A 24567-nucleotide genomic window follows, 5' to 3' on the forward strand; every position below is an offset into this window, starting at 1 on the left:
TGTGAGTCTCTCACTCCTGTCTGGACGAGGACGACCGTTCGTTTCAGAGTAACGTGAAAAGGCGAAGCTGCGACGATGCTGACGTCTGCCTCTCAGCGTCGGTCTGCAGCAGCTTCCTTGCAGCAGGGAGAGAAGAAGATCCGTGTTTACGACCTCCGCTTAGAAACGGAGGCGAAAACCTGCAAGCTGTTTGAAATAGCTGGTTGGGACTTCAACGACTTTCTCCAAGCTCTGCACAAGGTAATGTCTGCTACCTTGATTTGAGGTCAAGCTATAAGGGCGAGGTCAGAAAGTTCTTACATACATTTTCATGGCACTTAGAGCCCAAATGATTGGTTGGCCTACTGCCAGTGTATCAGCCAGCACCATCAATTAATGTCGGTAAAAAGATGGGTTTGGAAACATTGTCACCGGTTTGTCCATCATAAAGACGAGACCGTTATAATTTAGCTGTAAAAAGATCCTCTCCTGTGGAATTCATTGCTGAAACAAAGCGTGTAAACACATACATCATACCTGTAGAGCATGTAAACAGCCACAAAATGACCAGATTTATGATGCTTTAGAACTGGAGTGCAGTGTCCTGCAAGGTAGTTCTGTTATTCTGTCCGCAGAATTAAGACTGCAGGCTAGAATAATAGAAAGTCCTCTCAGTTTAATGTTGTGCAGAAGCAGAACTGTTCTTTGTAGATGATATTAGTGTCAGATTTTAGGAGGTAGCCAAAGAACAACTGTTATTGGTGCAGTGGTTCATATTAGTGATGGGATTTCCGGCTCTTTTTAGAGACCCGGCTCTTTCGAGCCGGCTCTTCAGGTTGTTTTGCTGCTTTAATTAATTTATTATTAACAATAATATAAAATTATGCACAAAAGGAATTACTAACGTAAAAAAAAAAAGTGGTTTTATTTATATATGTTTATATATAAATATATGCGGTGGCCCCTAGAGACAAAACACGTACAAACTCCAAAACACATTTCTAGCATGAACTGAACTTCCAAAGCAGAGCTACTAGATCACTTAAATTACACAATTGAAAGAATGTGTGTATTGTTTGTGTATTTATACACAGGCACTCATATATATTCAAATAATTAAAAAAAAAAAGTTCATTTACCTGTTACTACCACACACCAAATCCGGTCGTTGGTACTTGCTGGCTTGTGTAGCCACTAGGTAACAAAAGCTCAACACTGCGACTAGCATCCTGGAGCACTTCTGTTGTCTTTTGTATGTGTTTTGAGTTTTTACGTGCTTCGGAGTTTGTACGTGTTTTTACGTGTTTTGGAGTTTGTATGTGATTTGAAGTTTGTATGTGCTTTATCTCTAGGGGCCACCGTAAATATACTTTTATTTATTCACTCCACATAAAATGTAATAAATAAATCATATAATACTAAAATCAACTATTCACATTTCAAATTTTAACTATTTAAATTTTCAACTTTTTCCTTTTACAAATTTAAAGTGAAACAACACAAAACACTGCAAACCACAACACAATTAAATATAAATTAAAATATGAAAACAAAAAGAAGATGCATATTCTCTGTCATATGGGCCCGCATAAATAAACTTTCTGAATCCTTTATCATCTGCAACCGAAAATAGTTGTGGATGATTACTACCACTTACTATTAATACCTTTCTAATGTGAGGTTGTTGTCCCTGGCTCTCTTTCTCTCTCTCTCCCTCCGGCTCTGTTCCTGTGCTACTGAGTGTAACTACCGCCCCTCCCCCCTCTGCCCAGCGTAAAGCACAAGGCTCGCGTGCAGAGTGAAGCGGAAAAAAAGTGCGAGAGAGAGGCTGAGAGAAAGAAAAAAAAATCCACGTGACGGCTCGCGATAAGGACCCGGCTCGCGTCGTTCACGTCAAAGAGCCGGCTCTAAGAGCCATTTCGTTCGCGAACGACCCATCACTAGTTCATATTCTGTATGTAGAAAACCAAAATGGAAACTGATTTTGGTACCTGCCACAGGGGGGTTGGCCTTCCTCCAAAGGGACGTGAGGACTCTGATTTTCAAAGACTTTTAACTAAAGCCCCACTGATATTTCACACTGATACCAATAGTGGTGATCTAAAAATCCGATATTCCAGTGTGTCAGTGTGTATTCTGCTGTTTTGTTTTGTTTTCCAAATAAACGAAAGGGAAGCTAAAGTGCCCTCTGGTGGAAAGCAAATTACGCAATGTAATAACACCCTTCAATGTTATAACATGATTGAAGGGTGCTTCTTTACTTTTTAATTTTCATTATCAGCTGTCAATTTTAAACCAGAAAAAACTATGAAAATTATATACAGTAAGTAAGAGTTATGTTCATAGGAGCCCTTTGTTTCAGTAACAAACAAATTTGCAAACTTATTTGGATGTTAGTATTACTGGCAGACACTACTGAGAGTGCTGTAAGTAGGGATGGGTATCGTTTAGGTTTTATCCGATACCAGTACCAAACTGGTACTTTTGAAAAGGTGCCGGTGCTTAAAAGGTGCTCGAACTGGTGCTTAAAGAATGGAGAACACAAAATTGGTCCAAAAACCTCTCATGTTCAGCTGGGTTTTTTTGTAAAAAGATAACAATGTTAGCCTTTTCTGCAGCTATAGGGGATTTATGGCAGCACTCTTGACTGGAAGCAGTGCTTAATCAATGGAAAAAACACAAACTTTGTCCAAAAACCTCTCATGTTTAGCTGTTTTCCACTTTTTCTTTGGTCATTTTAGCTTTTTTGGCCAGGGTGAAGGGAGTATCTGCCATCAAACAAGAAGACAGCCTCATGTAACTACGACGGCAGGGCTCTAGAGTGCGACCAATTTGGTCACAAATGCGACCACATTTTTCAGTGGTGCGACTAAAAATAAATATTTGGTCCCACCTGTGCGACCAACTGTTCGGGTAACAAAAAAAAAATCTCTGCAACTCTCCGTGTGGTCAACAACAGACACACATTATACCCCTATCGTGGACTAAACCAATCAGAGATAGTCAGGGGCGGGACCTCTCTGATTGGCCGTGGTTCAGTTGAAAGTGCAGGTGGAAGAGAGAGGTGAGTAGCTTGAATAAAGCGATATTAATTCATTAACGGATTCCACACAAAGACGTAAACACAGAGCGGACCCGACGCATCAGAATCAGCTTTGTCTTTCTCGGCTTTCTCACCCGACGGCCCGAACACGGACACACTGTCGGAGCTTAGCGATTCTGATGCGTTGGGTCTGCTGTGTGTTTACGTCTTTTTTGCGCTAGATTCTGAGCTGCAGGTTTTGTCTCTCTCCAACCAAAATTTGTCGAGCCAGCAGCAAAAGAAGCAGCAAACTACGCTTCACATTTGATCAATGTCGTCATGAATTCCCTCTGACTTTTGCTGTTTTGCTTCCACCACGATAAAAATCACACTTCCTGCACAGCTCTCTCTCTCTCTGTGTACTTCAGGAACAGTTTTCCGTCTCAGATCTCTGTTTTCTGCATTATTCATTTGCTTATTACCCACCAGTCTACCGTTGTTTACAGCGGTGTCTTTTTCTTTTCTCACTTAAATGACCTCAGACAAGAAAGCCTAATTTCTGCTGTTCAATACTAATAATTTAAACTTCTTAAAATTGTGCAAAATTGCAGAATATTGCAGAATATTTTTAAGGTTATCTGCTATAAAAAGCCAGACCAGGAAAATCTCCTTCATGTTTTTCTGTGTTTTATTCTCAGTTACTTTCACACAAAGGCATCTGCTGTGATTTTCACAATTCTGATGAAGTCTCATGTGTATCAGTACTGATAAATGATCAGAATTATAATATTTCTGACCGTCTCAGGCTAAATTGAATCAAATCAGGACTTTGAGAACCGGAATCGAATGGATTATAGAAATCAGTGATGATACCCAGCCCTAGTGAGCAGCCTAGGCCTGAGAGAAGTGGATGTAGCTGTGGGTAATAAGAAAAGATGAAAAGAACTATTGATAACTTTTTTGTTAAGTTTAGGCCTGATCCGTCTGAAATTCATAGCCAGTGCTCTGACACGGTGCAATCAATCTTTGAATGCTGAAAAAGCACAGTCTATCCAGGAAACACATTATATGCTGCAATAAATGCACTTCCCAAGTGTCCCCTCTCCCCACTGCCTTTCAGCGCCTAACTTTTGTACCGGTGTGCCCATGTCAAAAAGTTAGTGTAGAGCCCCGGACGGTGTTTGCTAGTTCCCCTTACATGCATTAATGTAATAACGTGGTTAGCCTACTCAACGTAAATCACACACGGGCAACATTAAGCTACTCACGCAGAGAAGAACGGCTGCTGCTGCCATCATCATCCGTCATCATTTCTGCTACACTGGCAGGGCTAGGGGCCAGGACTCTCGTCTTCGGGTTTTTGGGGGATGTTGCTAATTCCGGGTCCGATAACAGGCAACCCACCTGCAGTAGATGTGCCCGGTGTGAGGTCTTGCAGCAAGCTATCAAATACAGCGCATTTCTCGGCTTTTAACAAAATGCTATACGTCGCCAGGTGTTTCATCAGATTCGAGGAGTTACCTCCTTTGCACAGTATCACCTTAAAGCACTTGTTGCAGGCTGCTGAGTTTGCATCTTTTGCTGTGAAGTATAGCCAGACTTTGACCGCTTCGCCTTGGGTATTTTTAATCTGTAGCTCTGCTCTAAAAGAACGTACGTACCTGGGCCCACCTACTATGCTTGCAAAGGTAAAATGATTGGCTAGAATCCAAAGTGTATGACATTTCAGGGGAAAAAAAGCACCGAAATGAAGCACCAAAATGTGCGCTGCTTTTCAGTCTGGTTACTACCGTTTATGTCAGAACCGGTGCCAGATACCGGTACCCATCACTAGCTGTAAGCGGTGCAGTCTGTGCCACTGTGCTGGCAAATTTATCCCAAGAATCTTTATCTGAATTGATTTTCATTTTTAATAATACAGTTTTGGATATTAGATAAATATACATCGGTGATAGGTCAGTATTCATTGGTGACATAAACTACATCCTCCTGAGTAATGGAAATTTGGTGAACATCTTAAATACTTCAAACAAAAACTGGTGTCATAATCTTTGTAGGAGTAGGAGAGTTGAGACCTTTGTTTCTGATCATCAGAAGGTCAGTTTGAACTGCAACATCCCACTATAGCATAACTTTGACATGCGTTAACCATTAGACCAGCAGAAGTGCCATTTATCTTGCATTATGCTCACAGTGGCAAATGTAGGCTTAAAACAACTTTTATAATATTCGGCCACTATATTCAAACATAGTTTGAAATTTGTGTGAAAGTTTAAAAAGAAAATTGCAGTCACTCATGCTCATTGTGAACACACCTATGTGCTGTAATGAGTGAGGCATTACATATTTGAGATGCAACAAAGGCTTGTCCAGTGTTTTCTTAGGTATGATTGTAAGTGAGGTGTTGACATCCACATGCAGGAAGAGGGCTACCTGTATCACGAAGGACCAAACTCATCCAGCACACTCATTCTTTGCCCCTCTCCTCTCAGGCAGGAGGCTGAGGAGCATTAAATCCAAAACTACCAGACTGAGAAACAGCTTCGTTCCAGAAGCTTCGTTCTCAATGCATAAACAGACAAGAACCGTTATACTACCGATACTTTACTGACACCGACACTTTATCAATGCTAGTCATCATGGCCTCTTGCTGCTAAAATATTTATACCTATATTTCTATATCTATACTCCATACTGGTACTCAGGTTGTTGCACTCTATTTATATTGTATTATTTTATTACTTGTTATTTGTTATTTCTGTTTTTATTTTGTGTTTCTTTGTTATTTTGTTTCTTTTCGCTTCTATGGATAACCGGGACCATGTGCACATAATTTCATTCCACCTCATGTAAACATGTGATGCGAATAACAATAAAGCTTCCTTGATCCTTGATCCTTGACATGGTTTACCCAGCATAATGATTAATGATGATGAAGTGACCTGAAAGATAGGATCATGGCCAAGCTTGAAACCTGGACCCCCCGTAGCCGGTTACCAAGATTACGTGAAGTACCCTCAGAAGGTCTGCTAGATGATGTTAATGCAGCACTACGGACGATACCTACAGCCACGATCACCGACACTAACAAGCTGATCTACAATACGGCAGCAGTGATCAGTGAGTTGCTTGGCTACAAGTTGAACAGCCACAAGGGGCAGTACCCCCCATGGAGAAGGAGGCTAGAGGCTAAGATCAAGGTAGCACGGAGGGAGGTCAGCCAACTATCGGAGTTGCAGAAAGGCGCGATGAGGAAGGTGCCTAAGAAGTACAGGAAGCTGTCCATACCTGAGGCCTTGGAAACTGCCAAGCAACGACTCACAGCCTTGGCCAGCCACTTGAGGAGGTACACCAGAGAGATAGAAGGCAAGAGAATAAACCATCTGTTCTCCACGGAACCAGCAAAGGTGTACTCTCAGTGGCAAGGGAACAATATGAGAACAGCACCACCAAGGCTGGAAGCAGAACAATACTGGAAGAGCATATGGGAGAAGGACGCAACCCATAACGGCAATGCTCAGTGGCTAGTGGATCTGAGGGCAGACCACAGCAAATACATTGTATTTTTTATTTATTTTTTACTGTATATAGTATTTATTTCTATTTGTATTTTTCTAATATATCTCTACTTCTTTTTTTTTCCTGTCCCTTGTGTTGCTGTAACAAATGAGTTTCTCCAGCGTTGGATTTAATAAAATCTATGTCTAAAACGACTCACTAACCATTACTACATTTTTACTGTTACAGGTATTTAGAATCCCTTCATCTGAGACATTTGTGGTGGCAACGACTGACAGAATTGTTCTCGATTTTGACAGATTTAGTAAGTAAATCTATCAGATATTGATGAGTGTTTTGAGCTTATGTGAAATATCAAGATAAACCTGCTTTTCTTCTAGTTGAATTCCACTGAATAATTTTTAATTATTCTAGAGGAACTCCAGGATAGTACCACCCTTTACTTGTTGCAACACGAGCACCAGGTTCTGCCTACGGCAACGGTGGAAAACATATCGTTTATGCCCCACTATGATACGCTGATAAAGAGTGGCACTTATGAGTACTATGCTAGTGAGAACAAGGAGTCATTAGGTAAGTGCTAAAACAATCATGGTCGTGTACTTGGGATGATCGCAGATTAGCCTTTTGCAATCTGTTTGTTTCTCGCTGCTTATCTTTTTTTTTTCTTCCCAGCCTATCCACTTGCCGAGCTCATTGACAACTCTCTTTCAGCCACAGCTAAAAACACAGAAACGAGGATAATAGAGATAAGGATGGTTGGTTCTGAAACTGCAAATACATGATTATTGAATACTGGATTAATGTCACGCATACAGAAGATTGCTAACTCAGTATTTGTATCTGTTTAACAGCAGTTTGATGAAAGTCTTGGGAAACCTGCTGTCATTGTCCTGGACAATGGACGTGGCATGACTACAAAGCAGCTCAATAAATGGGCAGTTTACAGACACTCCAAATTTACAAAAGAAACCGGCAGTTTTGCAAGGTTGGTTTGTTTTATTTTAAATTCCAAAATTACAGTAGTGTGGTCCTTTCCAGCTCTTTATTTAAAATAGTTCCAAAAGTTGGGACACTGTTTAAAAAAATGAAAAAAACCCAAAACAAATACATAAAAGTAGAATGAAGTTTGCAAATCACACAAATCTTGTGTTTAATTGAAAATAGTAAAAAAAGAGTATAAATCCAGAAATGCTGCTGGCTTCTTGTGGCATGAGCTCATTTAAGAGTGGAGTAGTGAAGTGGAAAACCGTCCTGCAATCTGATTTATCAAAAATTTAAATGCAGAAATCTTGAACGCTGAGTCCTCTGGACTCCAGCTTCTTATCACCTCAAAATCTGTGAAGGCACCCTTGATGCTGAATGACATTTTGAAGTTTGGGAGCAACATGGGCAAAATCCAGCAGATGGCTTTCTCACAGAAGTCTTGCTTAAAAACAAGCACAAACCACATTCTGCCCATATTACACCAACATGCCTCTGTAGTAGAGTCTGGGTGCTTAAGGGGCCTCTGATGCAGACCACTTTGGTTTGTGGTGAACCTTTGGCTCACCACAAACCAAAAATATCATAAAGGAGGCCAACTGAAATCCCGTCTGAGGCAAGAATATGAAAACATTTCACATGCTGCTAAAAGAAAAGAAATGTGAAATGGTGGGGATGCATTCGCCTCTTTTGAATTAAACCTAGTATTTAAATCATTTTGCCTTTTTGTTTTTTCTTCTTCTGAACATCCATCTTAATTTAAAAAAGGCACAAATTAAGCCATGCATTTATATTTCTCTTTTCTACAGAAGAGAAGAAGACTACGTCCGCCCTGATCCTGTACCTCGAAGTCTTAATAGTGATATATCGTACTTTGGAGTTGGAGGAAAACAAGCTGTTTTCCACTTTGGAAATGTAGTCAGAGTAAGTCTGTGTGGAAACTCAGTGAAGCACTTCATAGAATATCTAAAACCCAAATTATAAAATATAATAAATGTAACTTAACTTGGTTTCCTTTATTGCGGACTGAGTTTGAAAATTAGATGTGTGGTTTTTAGATGGGCATTTCTTGGTATTTTGTCAATTAAGTACATATGTTTGTTTTGTTTCATAAATTACTAGATGATTAGCAAGCCAGTGGGGTTACCAGATGTTCATGAGTTGGTTCTATCAGAAGAAGAATTTGAAAAAAAGGAAAAGAACAAAGAGGATATTTATAGCACCACCATCCTAAACAGGAAGGTGAGTCTACTTTAAGATGTTGTTAAAACATGTGCTAAAGATTTTGATGATTTTTGGATTGTGGTGTGCTCTCTCCCTGCGTCAACACCATCTCTGAGTGATGTTTAATCTTCCCGCTACAGCCTGGCGACTTTTCACACGTGAGTGAAGATGAGCGCTTCCTTCGTACCATCATCGATGAGGAACGTGGGAAGGAAAGCTTCACGGCCGTAGTTATTACAGGACTGAAGGAAAAGCATATCTCCTTTCTGAAACAGAATTTTGATGCATGGACCAGACATCTAGCGTGAGCTCACTCATCCACATCATATCTTACAGACAGTGCATCCGGAAAGTTTTCGTAACACTTCACTTGTTCCACTTTTTGACAAAGTAAAAAAAAAAAGTGAGAAAAATGTTTTAAATTCTTGTAAATGTACATAAGTATCCACAGCCTTTGCTCAATATTATGCTGAAGCACGTTTGGCAGCAAATACAGCCTCAAGTCTTTTTGAGTGTGATGCTACAACCATGGCACAGATATTTTGGGGCAGTCTGTCCCATTCTTCTTTGCAGGTTGGATAGGGAACGTTGCTGCGCAGACATTTTCAGATCTTCACAGACACGTTCATTTGGGTTTAAATCTGATCTCTCACACTCAGAGACATTCACTGAGAATTCACCAACATTCGCAAACCCTGACTAGTCTTCCAGCTCCTGCTGCCAAAAAACATCCCCACAGCATGATGCTGCCACCACCATACTTTTCTGTAGGGATGGCATTGACTGGGCAATAATGTCTGGTTTCCTCCTGGCATGACGCTTAGAATTGAAGGCCAAAGAGTTCCGTTCCTTGGAGGTCTGCAGACAATTCCTTGTGCTTTGTGATTTGGTTGGTCCTCTGAGATACACTGTCAAGTATGGGACCTTATATAGACTTGTGTGTGCCTTTCCAAATCATGTCCAATCAACTGAATTTACCACAGGTGGACTCCACTCAAGCTGCAGAAACATCTGACAGATGATCAGTGGAAACAAGATGCGCCCGAGCTCAATTTTTTTCAATTTATGGCAAAGGCCGGGAATACTTTTTTTTATTTTTACACCTCCAAATTTTTGTTGTTTTAATTGCATTCTTTTTCTGTTTTTTATTTTATTTTATTTTATCCTTTTTATCTTGCAATATTCCCGTTTTAAGAAATTCACCTTTTAACCATTGAAGGCTGCCCTGACACAATCATTTCCACTGCTTTTGGATTAAACTCTGTTAACTGCATTTGTCCTAATTTCAGGCACATATATCACTATTACATTCATGGAGTCAATGGAAATGACCTGAAACAAGGCTCTAAAAAGACAGCTCAACAACCTACGATTGACATTCAGGTGAGGCTTCAGATAAATATAGACTTTTACAAAATACTCTGTTATTTAAAATTTTGTATGTTTTGGCTAACTTTACCATTTTACTTGTTTACAGATCACTTTACGTGAAAAACCAAACAAATGTCCCCGTGTGCTGAACCTGAGGGAAGTTGATGATGACATGCAAACTTTGTACATTAACTCTGCTGTGGACACCTTTGAGTTCAAGGCCTCCTCTGGACCGGGTGGTGGCACAGTGGAGGGAGTGCTGCGTTATCATCCATTCCTCTATGACAGGGAGACTTATCCTAAATATCCTGAAGATCCTGAAGATCCTAAAGATCCTAAAGATTCCAAAGATACATGTGCTGCAAATGGTATTCATACTGTTAACATATTTAATACATTCATGGATTTTATAGTTTGACATGTTTTGAAGTTGTGTTTTTTTGTTTGTTTGTTTTTTTTCGTTGTTTTTGTTTATGTTGTTTTTTGGGGGGTAATTTTCTTTAGCAGCGTCTTCTGAAAATGACAATTTCGAAAATGAGCCTGGACTCGTGACTCAGGAAGAAAGGAAGATCTTTGAGTGTTTCTGGAATGGACGGCTCATACCTGGCACCAAAGTGGCTGAGTAATTACACTCATTTCATACTTATATTCACAAAAACTAATGTCCCATTTTAGTCTAAAATAGTAGGCTTTACCTTTAGTTACTTTTTACTTCAGAGTTTAACATAACGGCTAGGAGTCAGCAGAGAAAATTGATTCCACTGTCATATATAGGTCCCTGTCGTGCTGTGATGTTGGATACGGTTTAACTCCACATAGGAACCTATCTGTGGATAGTGTCAGTGGAAAAATGGGGACCAAAGCCTGTAATCTTTTATCATATCGACCTTTGCAGTCTTCACGGATGCCAAAAGTGATGCAACTTTTTTCTGTGGCTAGTCGTTCACTTCACTTCACGTTCAGTTTTTTTGTAACTTTACACAATTGGTGCAAACGGTGTGGCCGGGTTGAAAACACACATGTATGCTTTTGTTTGTTTTTTCCACTGTTTCAGTGATATGTCAGTGCAGAAGCTCAGATATTCCCAAACTATACAGATTAAAGAGATGCAACAGCTCAAAAAGATGAGACTTTTGGAAGAAAACAAAAGCAACTGATATGGAGGTTTTCTCTGAGTGGCAGTACCTGTCATTCAGTGTTTTAGGTGATGACGGCTCTGTGATGTCACTGTTTGCACGCCATACATTCAATGCTTTGAACATAATGGGCCCTTAAGACCCCCGCAGACTTGCCCTGTTTTTGAGGGAAGAATTTGCCTTTATATCAAAATGTATTGATTATTTTTCTTTTGAATTTCTTCGATTTGAATTGCTGTGTTGGTGATTGTGTATTTAACAGATAACACATAATCTGCTATTCATGTGTTATAATATTCTCAGACTTGATTGAGTTTTACTGATGGCATATTGTGGTTAGCGCTAACATTGACTGGCTACACTTATGTTGAAAGATGCATTGCTGGTAGATCAGCTGCTAAACCTTCCATGCCTTTTGTCACTCTTTTTGTGACCTCTCACTAAGTGGACCGAGTTAAAAAAAAAATTCATTTAGGTATAGAGCTGAATCTGTGTAAAGATGTATAACAGGTCAGAAAATAAAAGATTGTATTTAAAACTGACTTTCAGCTAACAGAGAATATTTTGCTAGCAGCATGCTTCATGTTATTAACCTGGTATTACTAAATGGAGCTGAATCTTTGAACAAACAAACCCTAGACTTTTCTGAGAGTTCAGACTGACAGCGATGTCAGCATGGCTTTAAACTATGCTTCCAAAAAATGAGAGAGAGCGAGGTTAACCTTTTCCCCTTGCCACTCGCATTGTATTTGTCATATTCTATAGTGGTAAAAATTACTTTAACATCCTTTCCTTCTTGTGTCTTGCTCCATTTGTTACAGGTTTGACTGGTGTTCTCGTAAACATAACAGCAGAACAGCATCAGATGCACCCCCGGAGTGTTACCGTCGGCTTTCAGGAGTGCTTTTCACTGATGACAATTTCCAGGTCACCACAAACAAGATGACCTTCATGGACCTTGAGCTGAAACTGAAGAAGAATCAAACTATCTTCTCACTGGTTCTGAACGGACAGGTGATCGTCTCCATTTCTCACTGGCTCTTTCACAATCAGAACTCCAGCACCACATTCAGTCCCTTGAGCGGATATATATTATGACTGATAAAGGAATGAAGTGGATCTGATTTATTGTCAGAATTGTCAACAGGAAGAGAAGAGTTCTACGGTTACTTTATCAGTCAGCCTCTACACTAAAACCAGCTTGTTCATTTTGAGCACAGAGTACAGAGCAGTTTACAAAGTACGACTGAAGCATACAACGTCTTGTCCTCATTTATAGCAGGTCACATCCTGAGCTACAGAATGAGTACTTCCAATGTATGGAATTGCCTACGGCACATGCACTCAGGCGGAGACTATGTGGTCTTATTTTTATTACGCTGACCCAGCTGTGACCTGCTTTCAACTAATTGCAGGGTCAGTTTCCTTTTCAACAGCACAAGTCTTTTTACATTTTACTTTCAGTACATCACAATTAACTACTCGCATACGTTGAGCAGTGGTTTAACAACATTTCCCATCAATGTTCTTCATTCTGGCAGGTGTTTATAAAATCCCATATTTTTTATCAGTGTTTACTATCTTCAGCATGTTCTCTGACTGAAGACTGTGTAGGTTCTCGGTTATCTAGGGTCCTGGTAGGGCTTGAAATGAAGACAGGACTTTTTGTGGATTTTTTATGGCTTATCCAAACGGCTTCTCTGGATATAGAACAACTGATGGAGAGTGTCCGGTAGTAAACCAAGGGCTGCTACTTTGATGGTCTATTACCCTATATAAAATATATAAAATCCAGCTGACAACCTCTCCAGTTCAAAGGAACACTTTTTAAACATGACAAAACCTGAGATACAACGGAACACATCATACACACATAATATTCAGCTTAGGTAGATATCCAAACCTTAATTCTAATATATATATATGTTGACTAGATTAAAATATCTTTTAGTGCTAATCTATGTAATATTCCAGTGTTTAATAAAGTGTGTTGTGAACTTAAGCTACCTTTAAGCACTCCAATGTTAATTGTTGTCTAGTGTTTTGCTTTGGTATAATAGAGATATTAACATGGGTCAAAGGTCAGAGTTGTTGCATTTATAAAATACTCAACATTAGATAATCTTTTCTCACCTAAACAACTTAAAATAAAGTGCTGTGATTAATAAAAATGTGCATGAGCTGCTGTACCCGCACCTTTACCTGACATACTGTATGTCAACACACAAAACCAAGTGTAACAGATTTATACGACAAATCAAATGATCAGTATGTTTATATATTAACACAATTTGGACCCTTTATGCTTTTTCATTCATCTACATAATTTTTCTCAAGCGCTTTCATCTTTTGCTCATACCAAGGCTGCTGGCATATTCTGAGCTGTGGATAGCTTTAGCTTTAGCCACTTCTTGTATGTTAGTTGAAAATGTCCACATTCAGCTGAGTGAGTGTTTGTTATTACAAATGTTCTCATTGTGGTCCCCCTGTCAACTTTGTGTCTTCACTCACAAGCACGTCCATCCTAACAGCACATTAGTGTGTGTGTGTGTGTGTGTGTGTGTGCGTGTGCCGGGTGGGGAGCATTGTGCTACATGTAGAGGTGGGGGGAGAGAAAGAGAAAGGCAGGTCAAACAATAGAGGAATGTTGTGTATGTGTACATGTTATAATTATATAATACTGTAAAAAGTATGTGGTCTAAATGTATTACAGTGAACTTGTGTGGGAAACACTGAAACAACATTAAAAGAAAAATTATGTTAATATGCTGGTAGGAGGGCAAAAGGTGTTTCCAACTTTTTGGTAAGGGAACATGCTGATGTGAATATATACCAGCTCTCTCAAACCATTTAAAAATTAACTGAGCTTTTTTTATATCAGGGTCAAGAGGTTTGCAGAGCAGGTGATCAAAGAGGGAAGCAAGGAAGCAGAGATGAGGAGAGAGAGAGAGCAGAGATGAGGAGAGAGAGAGAGCAGGCGACAGAGGAGGAGCAGTTGAGAGAGAGAGAGGAGGCAAAAGAGGAGGTGCAGAGGAGAGTGAAGGTGGTGATAGAGGAGGTGCAGCAAGTGAAAAAGGAGAGACAGAAGAAGGCGACAGAGGAGGTGTAGCACTTGGGCAAGAGAAAGGAGGTGACAGTGGGTCAAATGACCAAAGAGAGGGGGATAAAGCACAGAGAAAGGCTGCACAGGAGGCACAGATTTCCAGGTAACAGACATAAAAAAAAACAAAAATAACTGTGCATGCAAGCACACACTTTCAGAGCACTGAACTGATTTGTATCTGGTTCGTGTGGTTTACTCACAGAGGGTCATATGGTGAGGGCAACAGTCGGGCAACTGGGCAGGTGAGAATCCAAGGATATGTTAATAGTGTGTTTTTTTTAATTTAACAATGTCAAAAATGTTGTTAATATGTGCAATACAATCATTTAATATATAGTTATTTCAGAGTGTAGAAGAGAGTTAAATGTGTGTTGTCTTTTCAACAAAAATGCTTCACAACTTTCCCCTGGTTGCATTACAGTGCCACTTTACAAAAAGTGCTGTGTTTTCACTGTGCCAACGTTTATTCAAATCAGTCAACATTAGCAAACAACTGTGTTATAACCTCAGGATAATGATGCTTGGAAACTAAGAGCCCTATTCAGGACGTTTAATTGACCACTTTCTGAGACGTCAACAGTTAGCCTCAACACACACAGGAACTTGTTTTCCACATAACATTCTGACGGTAAACCCTGAAAAACAAAGTGTGACCCTGCCTTTGTTAGTGTAGGCTTTAGAGATTGGAAAAAGGCTATGTTCAGGGTTCTCAGGACATGCAAAAAGTCAGCTACATATCCAGGCCATGAACACCTATGCTCAAAAAGCTTCACAGCTTTCTTCAGCTGTTGGCAGACAACAGGAGGAAGCAAGGTATGGATTATTGAAGATTGTAGGCTCCATCAAATACTTGGCTTGGCAAGGTTTAGCTCTATGAGGTCATGTGTATAGTTGTTGGTGTAGCCTATTGATGTCAATACAGTGATGTAAATGACGGAATATATATACATAAAAAAGCAGAATCACCATGTGGTATTTTTACCATCTGGCAATACAGCAGTGGAGAGCCGACAAGCAAAAATGCTGGTGGTCCTCTGGCATTTAAAACAGATCTATTTATTTATTTATTTAGACAGAGATCCTGCACCCCCCCCCCCCCCCCCCCCCCTAATGTTCAGCACAAAGTTAAGCCCGTGTGTGTGTGTCAGAGAGAGAGAGAGACTGTGTCCCACTATTTGCTTTAACCACTGTGTGTCTGTGTTGCACATGCATGAAATTAAGCAGCTCATGACTGGACATATGGGAGCCTGACCAATTGGTGTGTCGCTAATATTAGTATTAATGATGAGTGACTGTTGGATACATTCTGTCTACCTGTTAGTAACAGAACACCGAGGTAACATATTTAATATGTCCTGTTTTGAGGTCTTTGTTTCTGCCTGCTTTTCTCTGCTAAACATTTTCTTTCCGTTTCAACAGAAATCGTCAAGAGGTAACATCCAGAAGGAGTTCACACAGTGGCTTCGAAACTGTAATGAAAAGTTCGACAAGCAAATCAAGTTTGTGGGCTTCAAGGAGATTAAAACACGGACAGATGTCCCTACTAAGAAAATGCAGCATCCGTGGGCAGTCTTCTCCGCCATTGAGTGGGGAGGCAGGACATACAAAACAGGCCAACTTGTGAGCATTTATTGGTTTTTGTCTACTTAAATGTATTTTCTTATTGTTCCCTCTTCTACATTCATTCTGATCTCTTTATGCTTCCTCATACAGTTGAAGACGCACAATACAAATCCGATTCTGTACGGTAAAGTGGTTCAATTTTTGCTGTATGGAAATTTCGATGGAGACGTCTATGCCACGGGAGGACAGGTGGAAGTGTCTCGAGTAAGAAGGCAATTATAAAAACTTTGATTTGAGAAACTGATCGAACATCAATTCCAAAACTGGAAAATGTCGCATTAAAAGGTTTTAAGAAAAATATCAGTGATAAAAAAATTGTGTGATAAAATTTCTTTGTTTCTATGTTATAAAGGGCAAAAAAACAATAGCAAAAAGTAAATAAAATCTATTGACAGTCATCTGAATTACTATTAAAACATCTGTGTTGGTCCAGAATTGTACAGTTGACAACTGACTGCACCTAACCAACCACATGCTTCAATAGTTCACAAGTAATATTTCACTGTATGTCATAAAAGAAAAATAAATATCTTTATCTATAAACAGAAGAAATGTCTAAGTGACAAACCAGTTTTTATTTTATTAAGTAGTAGTTGCTTTTTTATCAAGATGTGAGTATTTCATGTGTGTAACAACATTTGAGTTTGAAATTATGCATGTAGTATAATGATATTTTACTAAATAATCAATAATTACTCACTTGGTTTGCTTATGATCGTACATCATTCATATTAAAGGAAATGTCTGAAGTTGAACTCGGAGCAAACATTATCAAACACTAGGGCGTCATATATATGGTGGTGTAAAATAGTGTTTGCTGCCTTCTTGATTTCCTATTTTTTGTATGTTTGTTAGACTTAAATGTTTCAGATCATCAAGCAAATTTACATATTAGACAAAGATTAGACAAAGATCGCCCCCTAAACATAAAACTGGTTGGATCACACTTAGCAGCAACAACTGCAATCAAGCATTAGCGATAACTGTTAATGACTCTTGAGAATTTAGCTTACTGAGTACATTTGGACTTCACCTTCAGTTTTTTTGTTGGGGGGGGGGGGTTAATTTTCCATATTATTTCAGTAAATTCACTTATATAAATCCCTTTTTTTCTTTGTTCTTTTATTGAGTTTACTGATTTAAGAAAAATCTCTTCCCAGGAGCCCATAGCACTTTGGGACATGAACAAGATCGTTCCCATTTCCAAGATCGACAAGACAGCCACTGATGAAGCCATCAAGAAAAATATCGACAGTGACTCTGAGAAGTGAGTGAGCAGTTAGGGAGACATTTTTCTACACAAACTGCTCCTCTCTAATATTCACTTTTTGTTTGTAATGTAGATGCTCTGTCTCCTTGGTTGCTTTATTTTGTGCAAATCTTTCTCCTCATTCTGACTCAAAAATTTCAGTTCAGGTAAATGACATGTTTGTTTCAGGCTTCCAGATAAGCTGAATGTGGAATGGCCCAATGGTAACCCCTTGCAAAATAATGCTATTCTTTCTGCCGGGACTACTTTAGGTAAGATCTTGCAATGTTTGCATACCACAGCACTTCATATGTTATGAAAAAAAACAAACCGATAATTTGTTTGCATCAAACAGTGGTGTTCAAAAAAAGTCTCCCCCCATTCCCGTCCCATATAGCTCAAAGCTCATTCCTCACATTTTGTCTGATGTGTCGTTTAAGGGCCTCTTAAAATTGAGATCCTGAACAAGAGGGGAGAGAAATTATCTCGGATGTCCTCAGTGGGCCAGGGAAAAGGGACAAAACTGTGTGTTAAGCTCACGTTACTCCATCATGGTAAGTGTTTGATTACAGATTTGATATCCTATTGATATGTTTTCTTTTCATGATGACTTAATTAATAAGTTGGTCTTAAAAATTGTGGAAAAAGTCTTTCTGCTTTTTATAACAAAGTTTCCCAGACAACAATTTACTGACATAACCCTGGGGAGTTGGTTTTTAAAAGCTTTAACTTGAGCTATATGGTGATTGCAATTTATCAGCTATTTTATTTATCAGCTAATGCTGGGAAATTCAGTTATCAAAGTGCTGTATGTGTGCAGGTTGGAGCTAATTAGTGATAACAAAGATGCAGATTTTTTCAGACTATAAGGCGCACTTCAAATCCTTTAATTTTCTCACAAATCGACTGTGCGCCTTATGTAGGAATTCTGGTTGTGTTTACTGACCTTGAACCGATTTTATGTAGTACATGGCGCGCAGAAATCTGTCAAAACATGTTTTACTACAACTTTGATAAGCTACAAAGCCGCACTGCTTGATGGATTGTCGGAGCATTATGGCTACCGTTGTCAGGAGCCTCGCGGAGTAATCTGGGTTCAAAACTCCATCCAATTCAGGTCCCAAAGTCAAACAAACGCTGCGGCATCACTGAGATTTAAAAACGGTCTAAATTCTTTCATCTTTAATAAAATTTTCAGTGTTGCTGCTTTACCAGGTGTAACAATTAAGTTTAACATCCAGGCATCCATGAAAACAGAATTTATTAAATTTACCGGAGTCAAGTTCAAGTTCAAATTTTATTCGCCACATGCAGTGGCAGGTTGCCCTGCAGTGGAATGAACCCGCCCCCGACCTTACACACACAACACAGACATCACATGGGGATACAAGTCAGAGAACGGTTGCATTACAGAAAAAAACACTGAAATGTATACTACAATGGGAAAGTACAAGAGGAAAAAAAGAGACCTCTACTCATGCTGGGCTATAGAGATTGAAAATGTGATGTTGTTCAGGGGTAAATTCTGGGAACCCGTGGCAAGAGGTACTAGCGCACCCAGGCTTTCAATTGAAATCAGTCACCCTGCGATAAAAAGAAACACAAAAAATGGCAAGAAGCTGTTGTATTATTAATTGCAATAGCCGGTCGCATGACAGCCACGGGAAGCCGGCGGGTAAAGAGATCGGTTGTTATCGGATTACGTCGTTGAAGAGAAGTAGGACCCTCAGTCCCCAGGACCCTCCTGCTCCACCAGGCCCAGGATCCTCCAGCAGCCACCAGGCCCAGGACCCTCCTGCTCCACCAGGCCCAGGATCCTCCAGCAGCCACCAGGCCCAGGACCCTCCAGCAGCCACCAGGCCCAGGACCCTCCTGCTCCACCAGGCCCAGGATCCTCCAGCAGCCACCAGGCCCAGGCTCTTCCAGCAGCCACCAGGCCCAGGCTCCTGCAGCAGCCACCAGGCCCAGGATCCTCCAGCAGCCACCAGGCCCAGGCTCTTCCAGCAGCCACTAGGCCCAGGATCCTCCAGCAGCCACTAGGCCAAGGCTCAACCAACAAGTTAATCAACAGTGACTTCAACGGGCCATCACAAGGAAATACAAATCTCATCATTTTCAAAATGCCGCCTAAAAAAGCAAACCCAGGAGTTGAAGAGGAGTTGGAGGAGATTAGGAAATCGCTTAATTTCATGTCTGATGAACTGAGCAAAGTGGCTAAACAACAAGGTATGCTACATGACCTAATGGATGAAATAAAACAACTAAAAAACCTCATAAAGGACAAGGACAAGAAAATAGACGACTTGGAACGGCGAATCGAGGACCTTGAACAATACACAAGAATGGATGATTTAGTCATAAGTGGACTGGAGACGCAACACCGAACCTACGCCAGAGTAACAGCTGGGGGAGGTAAAGATGGTGAAGATGCCCCGGTAGAGGAGCTGCAAACGCTTGAACAGCAAGTGATAAAATTTCTTCAAACGAAGAATGTAAGTATTCAGAGCCATCATATTGCAGCATGCCACACGCTCCCCAGGAAAGACAGTAAAACAAAGCCATCAATTATTCTTCGGTTTGTGAGTCGCAAAACAAAGATTGAGTTACTGAAACAGGGTAAGAAGCTTAAAGGGACTGGTGTGTATTTAAATGAACATTTAACGAAAAAGACTGCTGAAATTGCAAGACAGGCACGCAGCCTGAGAAAACAAAATAAGATACAAGCGACATGGACGAGGAACTGCAAAGTAATGATAAGACTAAATGGCAATCCCGAAGAAGCGAAAGTTGTGATGATAAGAGAACTCAAAGACTTAGAGCAATATAAATAATCAGGAATCTTCTCTGGAATCTATTGGAAAAGTGACGATTGGATAATGAACAATGGGTATGGAAAGTGTTTCTGGCCTTACGGCTCAAAAAACAACAACAAAAACAACTACACATAAATGACAAGTTTGGACACAGATTATAGGTTTCCATTCAGAGATATTGAAGAGGAAGAATTTGATTATGAAAAGGACTGTCAAGGTGGTTATTTTGCCACACACGCTGAGAAAACGAACTTCAAAACGTTTAACTATGCAGAGCACAACATGCATGACCCTGAAAGTAACATTGACCCAGATACCCACTTCTACAATAACACCAATAATACTTGTGAGTACTATACAGATGACCAATTCAATATGAATATTAAAATGGCAAATGCATTGTCGGTCATACATTTCAATAGTAGAAGCCTGTATAAAAAATTTTCTAAAATTACAGAATGTTTAAGTAAGTTAAAAAAGTTTAATATAATTGCAATATCAGAAACATGGCTCGATAATGAGAAAATTAGTGAAATGGGACTGGAAGGATACGAATTATTTACAATGAACAGGGTGAATAAAAAAGGAGGCGGTGTTGCCTTATATGTAGATAAAGTTTTGAAATGTAGTCTGATTGAATGTATGTCAAGCACCATAGATAACGTATTGGAATGTGTCACTATTGAAATCCATGTTGAAAAAGCTAACAATATAATTATAAGTTGCATCTATAGGACACCAGGTTCATGCCTTGAGACATTCAATGAAAAACTTGCTATGTTTAGCAACCTAAATGATAAAAAAGTGCAAATAATTTGTGGTGATTTTAATATAGATTTGCTAAACCCAAATGGACATCAGAAAACAACAGATTTCATAAATACAATGTATAGTAACTCCCTTTTCCCTGTAATTATAAAACCAAGTAGAATAACAATTGATACAGCTACATTGATAGATAATATATTCACAAATAAAATTGACCATGAAATAGTAGGTGGACTTCTTATAACTGATATAAGCGATCATCTTCCTGTTTTTGCAATTTTTCAAAATTATTTTGGGATTAAAACTAAACAAAAGAATCAAATATTTGATATGATACGACTTAGAACAACAGGAGCCATTGCTGCCCTCCAGGTGGACTTAAAGGAACACAATTGGAATGAGGTTTTTGCAAATGAAGATTCAAATAGTGCATATGATGCATTCTTATCAACTGTAATTTCACTATATGAAAAACATTGTCCTTTAATGAAAATCACTAGAAAGCATCACAGATCAAATAAGCCATGGATCACAAAGGGGATAGAAGATGCATGTAAAAAGAAAAATAATCTATATAAGAGATTCATAAAACAGAGGACAAAAGATGCTGAAATAAAGTACAAGTTATATAAAAATAGATTAGTAAATATTATAAGAACAAGTAAGAAAGAATATTACCACAAATTATTGGAGCAAAGTAGAAGTAACACACAAGAAACATGGAGGATATTAAATAGTATAATCAAAAAGGGCTCAAAAAATAAGAATTATCCAGATTATTTTAAAAAAGATAAAGATATTGTGCTTGATAAAACTAAAGACATTGCAAATGAATTTAATGATTTCTTTGTAAATGTTGGCTTTAATTTAGCAAAAGAAATTCCAGAGTCAAGAAATAATAACGACCTAAATAAACATATTACTCAGAATGTGTCCTCCATGTTTATTGGTGCTGTAACTCATAGAGAAATAATTAACATTGTGAAGACATTTAAAAATAAAAAGTCCACTGACTGTTTTGGTATTGACATGATATTAGTTAAAAGTATTATAGAATATATAGTGCAACCTTTCGCATACATTTGTAATCTGTCCTTTTGAACTGGTGTATTTCCCTCACAAATGAAAATAGCAAAAGTTATTCCAATCCATAAAAACGGAGAGAGAAGTCAGTTTACCAATTATAGGCCAATATCACTGCTCCCACAGTTCTCAAAAATTTTAGAAAAGTTATTTGTTAATAGACTTGATAAATATATTGAGAAGCATAATCTCCTAAGTGATAACCAATATGGCTTTAGAGTGAAAAGGTCCACTTCGATGGCAGTGATGGAACTTGTAGAAGGGATATCTAATGCTATAGATAATAAGGAATATACTGTTGGTGTTTTTATAGACTTAAAAAAGGCGTTTGATACGATTGATCATTCTATATTAATGAATAAACTAGAGAGATATGGCATAAGAGGGTTAGCATACAAGTGGATGAAAAGTTACCTGGATGACAGATATCAATATGTCGAATTCAATAATGTAAAATCTAAGCAGTTGAAGGTAACTTGTGGTGTTCCTCAGGGCTCTGTGCTGGGCCCTAAATTATTTATATTATACATAAATGACATATGTAGCATTTCCAAACTGTTAAAATGTGTATTGTTTGCTGATGATACCACTCTGTATTGCTCAGGTAAAAACCTAGAACAGCTTCTGACTACAGCGGAAAAGGAGTTAAATATATTAAAAAACTGGTTTGATGTAAATAAGTTATCATTAAATATAAAGAAAACAAAATTGATTATTTTTGGCACTAGACAAATGAAAAATGTATCTAAAATCAGGGTTAATGGAATTGAAATTGAAAGAGTGTACGAAAATAAATTTCTTGGAGTGATAATTGATGATAAGCTGAGTTGGAAGTCTCATATAAACCATGTGAAAACAAAAATGTCAAAAACCATTGCTATTCTCTATAAAACAAAGCATGTCCTGAACAAAAAATCATTATACACACTCTATTGTACTCTGTTGCTTCCATATATGACTTACTGTCTGGAGATATGGGGTAATGCATATAAAACGAACACTCTTCCTATTTTCAAGTTGCAAAAAAGAGCTATAAGAATTATAAACCAATCAAACTATATAGAACCAACTAACATTTTGTTTATTAATCTGAATACCCTGAAATTTTATGATTTAGTTGAATATAAAATGGCACAGATAATGTATAAAGCACAAAATAACTTGCTTTGCCCCAGTACTCAGAAGCTGTTCAAAGTCAGAGAGAGTCAATATGACTTAAGGGGAACAGATTTCTTTAAAAAAAACAAGATAACGACAAATATAAAGCAGAGATGTGTTTCTGTTAGAGGAGTTAACCTGTGGAATAGTTATGACAGTGATTTAAAAAGGTGTAGTTCATTTTCCTTGTTTAAAAACATGTTTAAAAATAGAGTATTAGAAAAATATATATATCAAGAATGAAAAGAGCAAAAAAAACAAAAACAAAAAACAAAAAAACCTCTTGATTCTTTTGCTTTGATGTAGTTACTTACCTAAGGTGGAAAGTTTTTTGTTTTTTTGTTTTTTTCTTGTTTGTTTGTTTGTTTGTTTTGTTTTTGCTTTGTATTATTATTTGCTTCGAGCCCTGTGTACAGGAGCTGCATGCTAAAAGATCTGTTGTTAAAAGGGTTGGCGTAATAAGCAAATGCTTCAGCCAATACCTTTTGATTAGCCTTGTCTCATGCTTTCTTGCTTTGTGGTAGATCTTTGTTCTGTCTTCACTGAGATATTTGAATGCTAATCAATAAAAACATATAAGTTAAGTTATAAGTTAAGTTAAGAGAAATTGTTCGAGCCATGTTTCCGAAGTAAAAAGAGGCGACGCATGGCCTGGATTGCAGCCATTCAAAGACCAAATATAACGTCCCAGAACACTCCAGCTCACAGGTTAGTCTGCTCCAAGCATTTCCACAAAGGTCAGTCTTCTGTAGTAGTTAATACGTCATTTTTCTTAACATAATTGGTGATATAGGTTACAAGCAAGTCTGGCGCTGAACAGAAATTGTTGCGCTATGCTCCTTTGTTTATTGTGCATAAATAGTGAATTGTCCTGACACAATATTGCGTTTCGCTTCTGTTATTACCATGGTACATTGGCAAAAACATATACTTTCATTCACAGGATAAAACAGTTTTTTTTGTATCACTAATTGCCCAGTACGATTACAGCATACAATATTATTGTCACTGCTACAATTCTGTAATGCGAACCAGAAATTATTTCCACTACTAATTATTTACCATTGAGCTCAAAGGTCCTATTAATAAACAGTTAACTAATGTGTATTTATGAAGACGATTTGTGAGACTAGTAAACTTACCTTTGTTCGTACGATGGTCTTTTGTTCTACGCGGTGCATTTCAAGGTCCTGTACCCATCCGTTGGTAAACTGTACCCGGGCTTGTGTATGTACTCACTCCAAGAACCGTATAATTATAAATATGAGCGTGGTGAACGTTGGGCAGCACACTAACGTATTTTGTCCACTCTGTGTGCTCGTAAGGGTCTAACCCTTTCACTCCTTTGATTTTTTCCTCGTATCTTTTCTTTGACTTTTCATCAAGTCTGTCTTTGTACGGACCGGCATTTTCTCCTTTGTTTTGTACATAACTTTTTGGGGGGCAAAGAAAAAGCAAGAAGGTATTGGAACCGGAGAATGAACGTTTTGCGGTGCTGCAAATGCTTGCATTTGATGCGGTACTTTGATTGTTTT

At 38.6% G+C, this 24567-nt stretch overlaps 1 protein-coding gene across 3 annotated transcripts in view; it reads left to right on the forward strand.

Moving 5' to 3' along the window:
- Nucleotides 1-75: 75 nt before the first annotated feature.
- smchd1 (structural maintenance of chromosomes flexible hinge domain containing 1) overlaps nt 76-24567 on the forward strand; it is a 44908-nt gene continuing 20416 nt past the window's right edge. The window contains exons 1-20 of one of the 3 annotated variants that reach the window (XM_085172439.1): nt 76-240; nt 6749-6824; nt 6935-7093; nt 7196-7278; nt 7375-7508; nt 8314-8428; nt 8627-8746; nt 8869-9032; nt 10018-10111; nt 10206-10467; nt 10604-10721; nt 12057-12249; nt 14117-14185; nt 14242-14441; nt 14541-14580; nt 15758-15958; nt 16052-16165; nt 17122-17228; nt 17400-17482; nt 17651-17764. In XM_085172439.1, the coding sequence (XP_085028565.1) occupies nt 76-240; nt 6749-6824; nt 6935-7093; nt 7196-7278; nt 7375-7508; nt 8314-8428; nt 8627-8746; nt 8869-9032; nt 10018-10111; nt 10206-10467; nt 10604-10721; nt 12057-12249; nt 14117-14185; nt 14242-14441; nt 14541-14580; nt 15758-15958; nt 16052-16165; nt 17122-17228; nt 17400-17482; nt 17651-17764 (2611 nt within the window). The remainder of the gene's footprint in view (nt 241-6748; nt 6825-6934; nt 7094-7195; nt 7279-7374; nt 7509-8313; nt 8429-8626; nt 8747-8868; nt 9033-10017; nt 10112-10205; nt 10468-10603; nt 10722-12056; nt 12250-14116; nt 14186-14241; nt 14442-14540; nt 14581-15757; nt 15959-16051; nt 16166-17121; nt 17229-17399; nt 17483-17650; nt 17765-24567) is intronic. The other 2 variants (XM_085172437.1, XM_085172438.1) reach the window with 2 other exon arrangements.

This window comes from Neolamprologus multifasciatus, chromosome 9 (assembly GCF_963576455.1).
Source record: "Neolamprologus multifasciatus chromosome 9, fNeoMul1.2, whole genome shotgun sequence".
NCBI classification, from domain to species: domain Eukaryota; kingdom Metazoa; phylum Chordata; class Actinopteri; order Cichliformes; family Cichlidae; genus Neolamprologus; species Neolamprologus multifasciatus.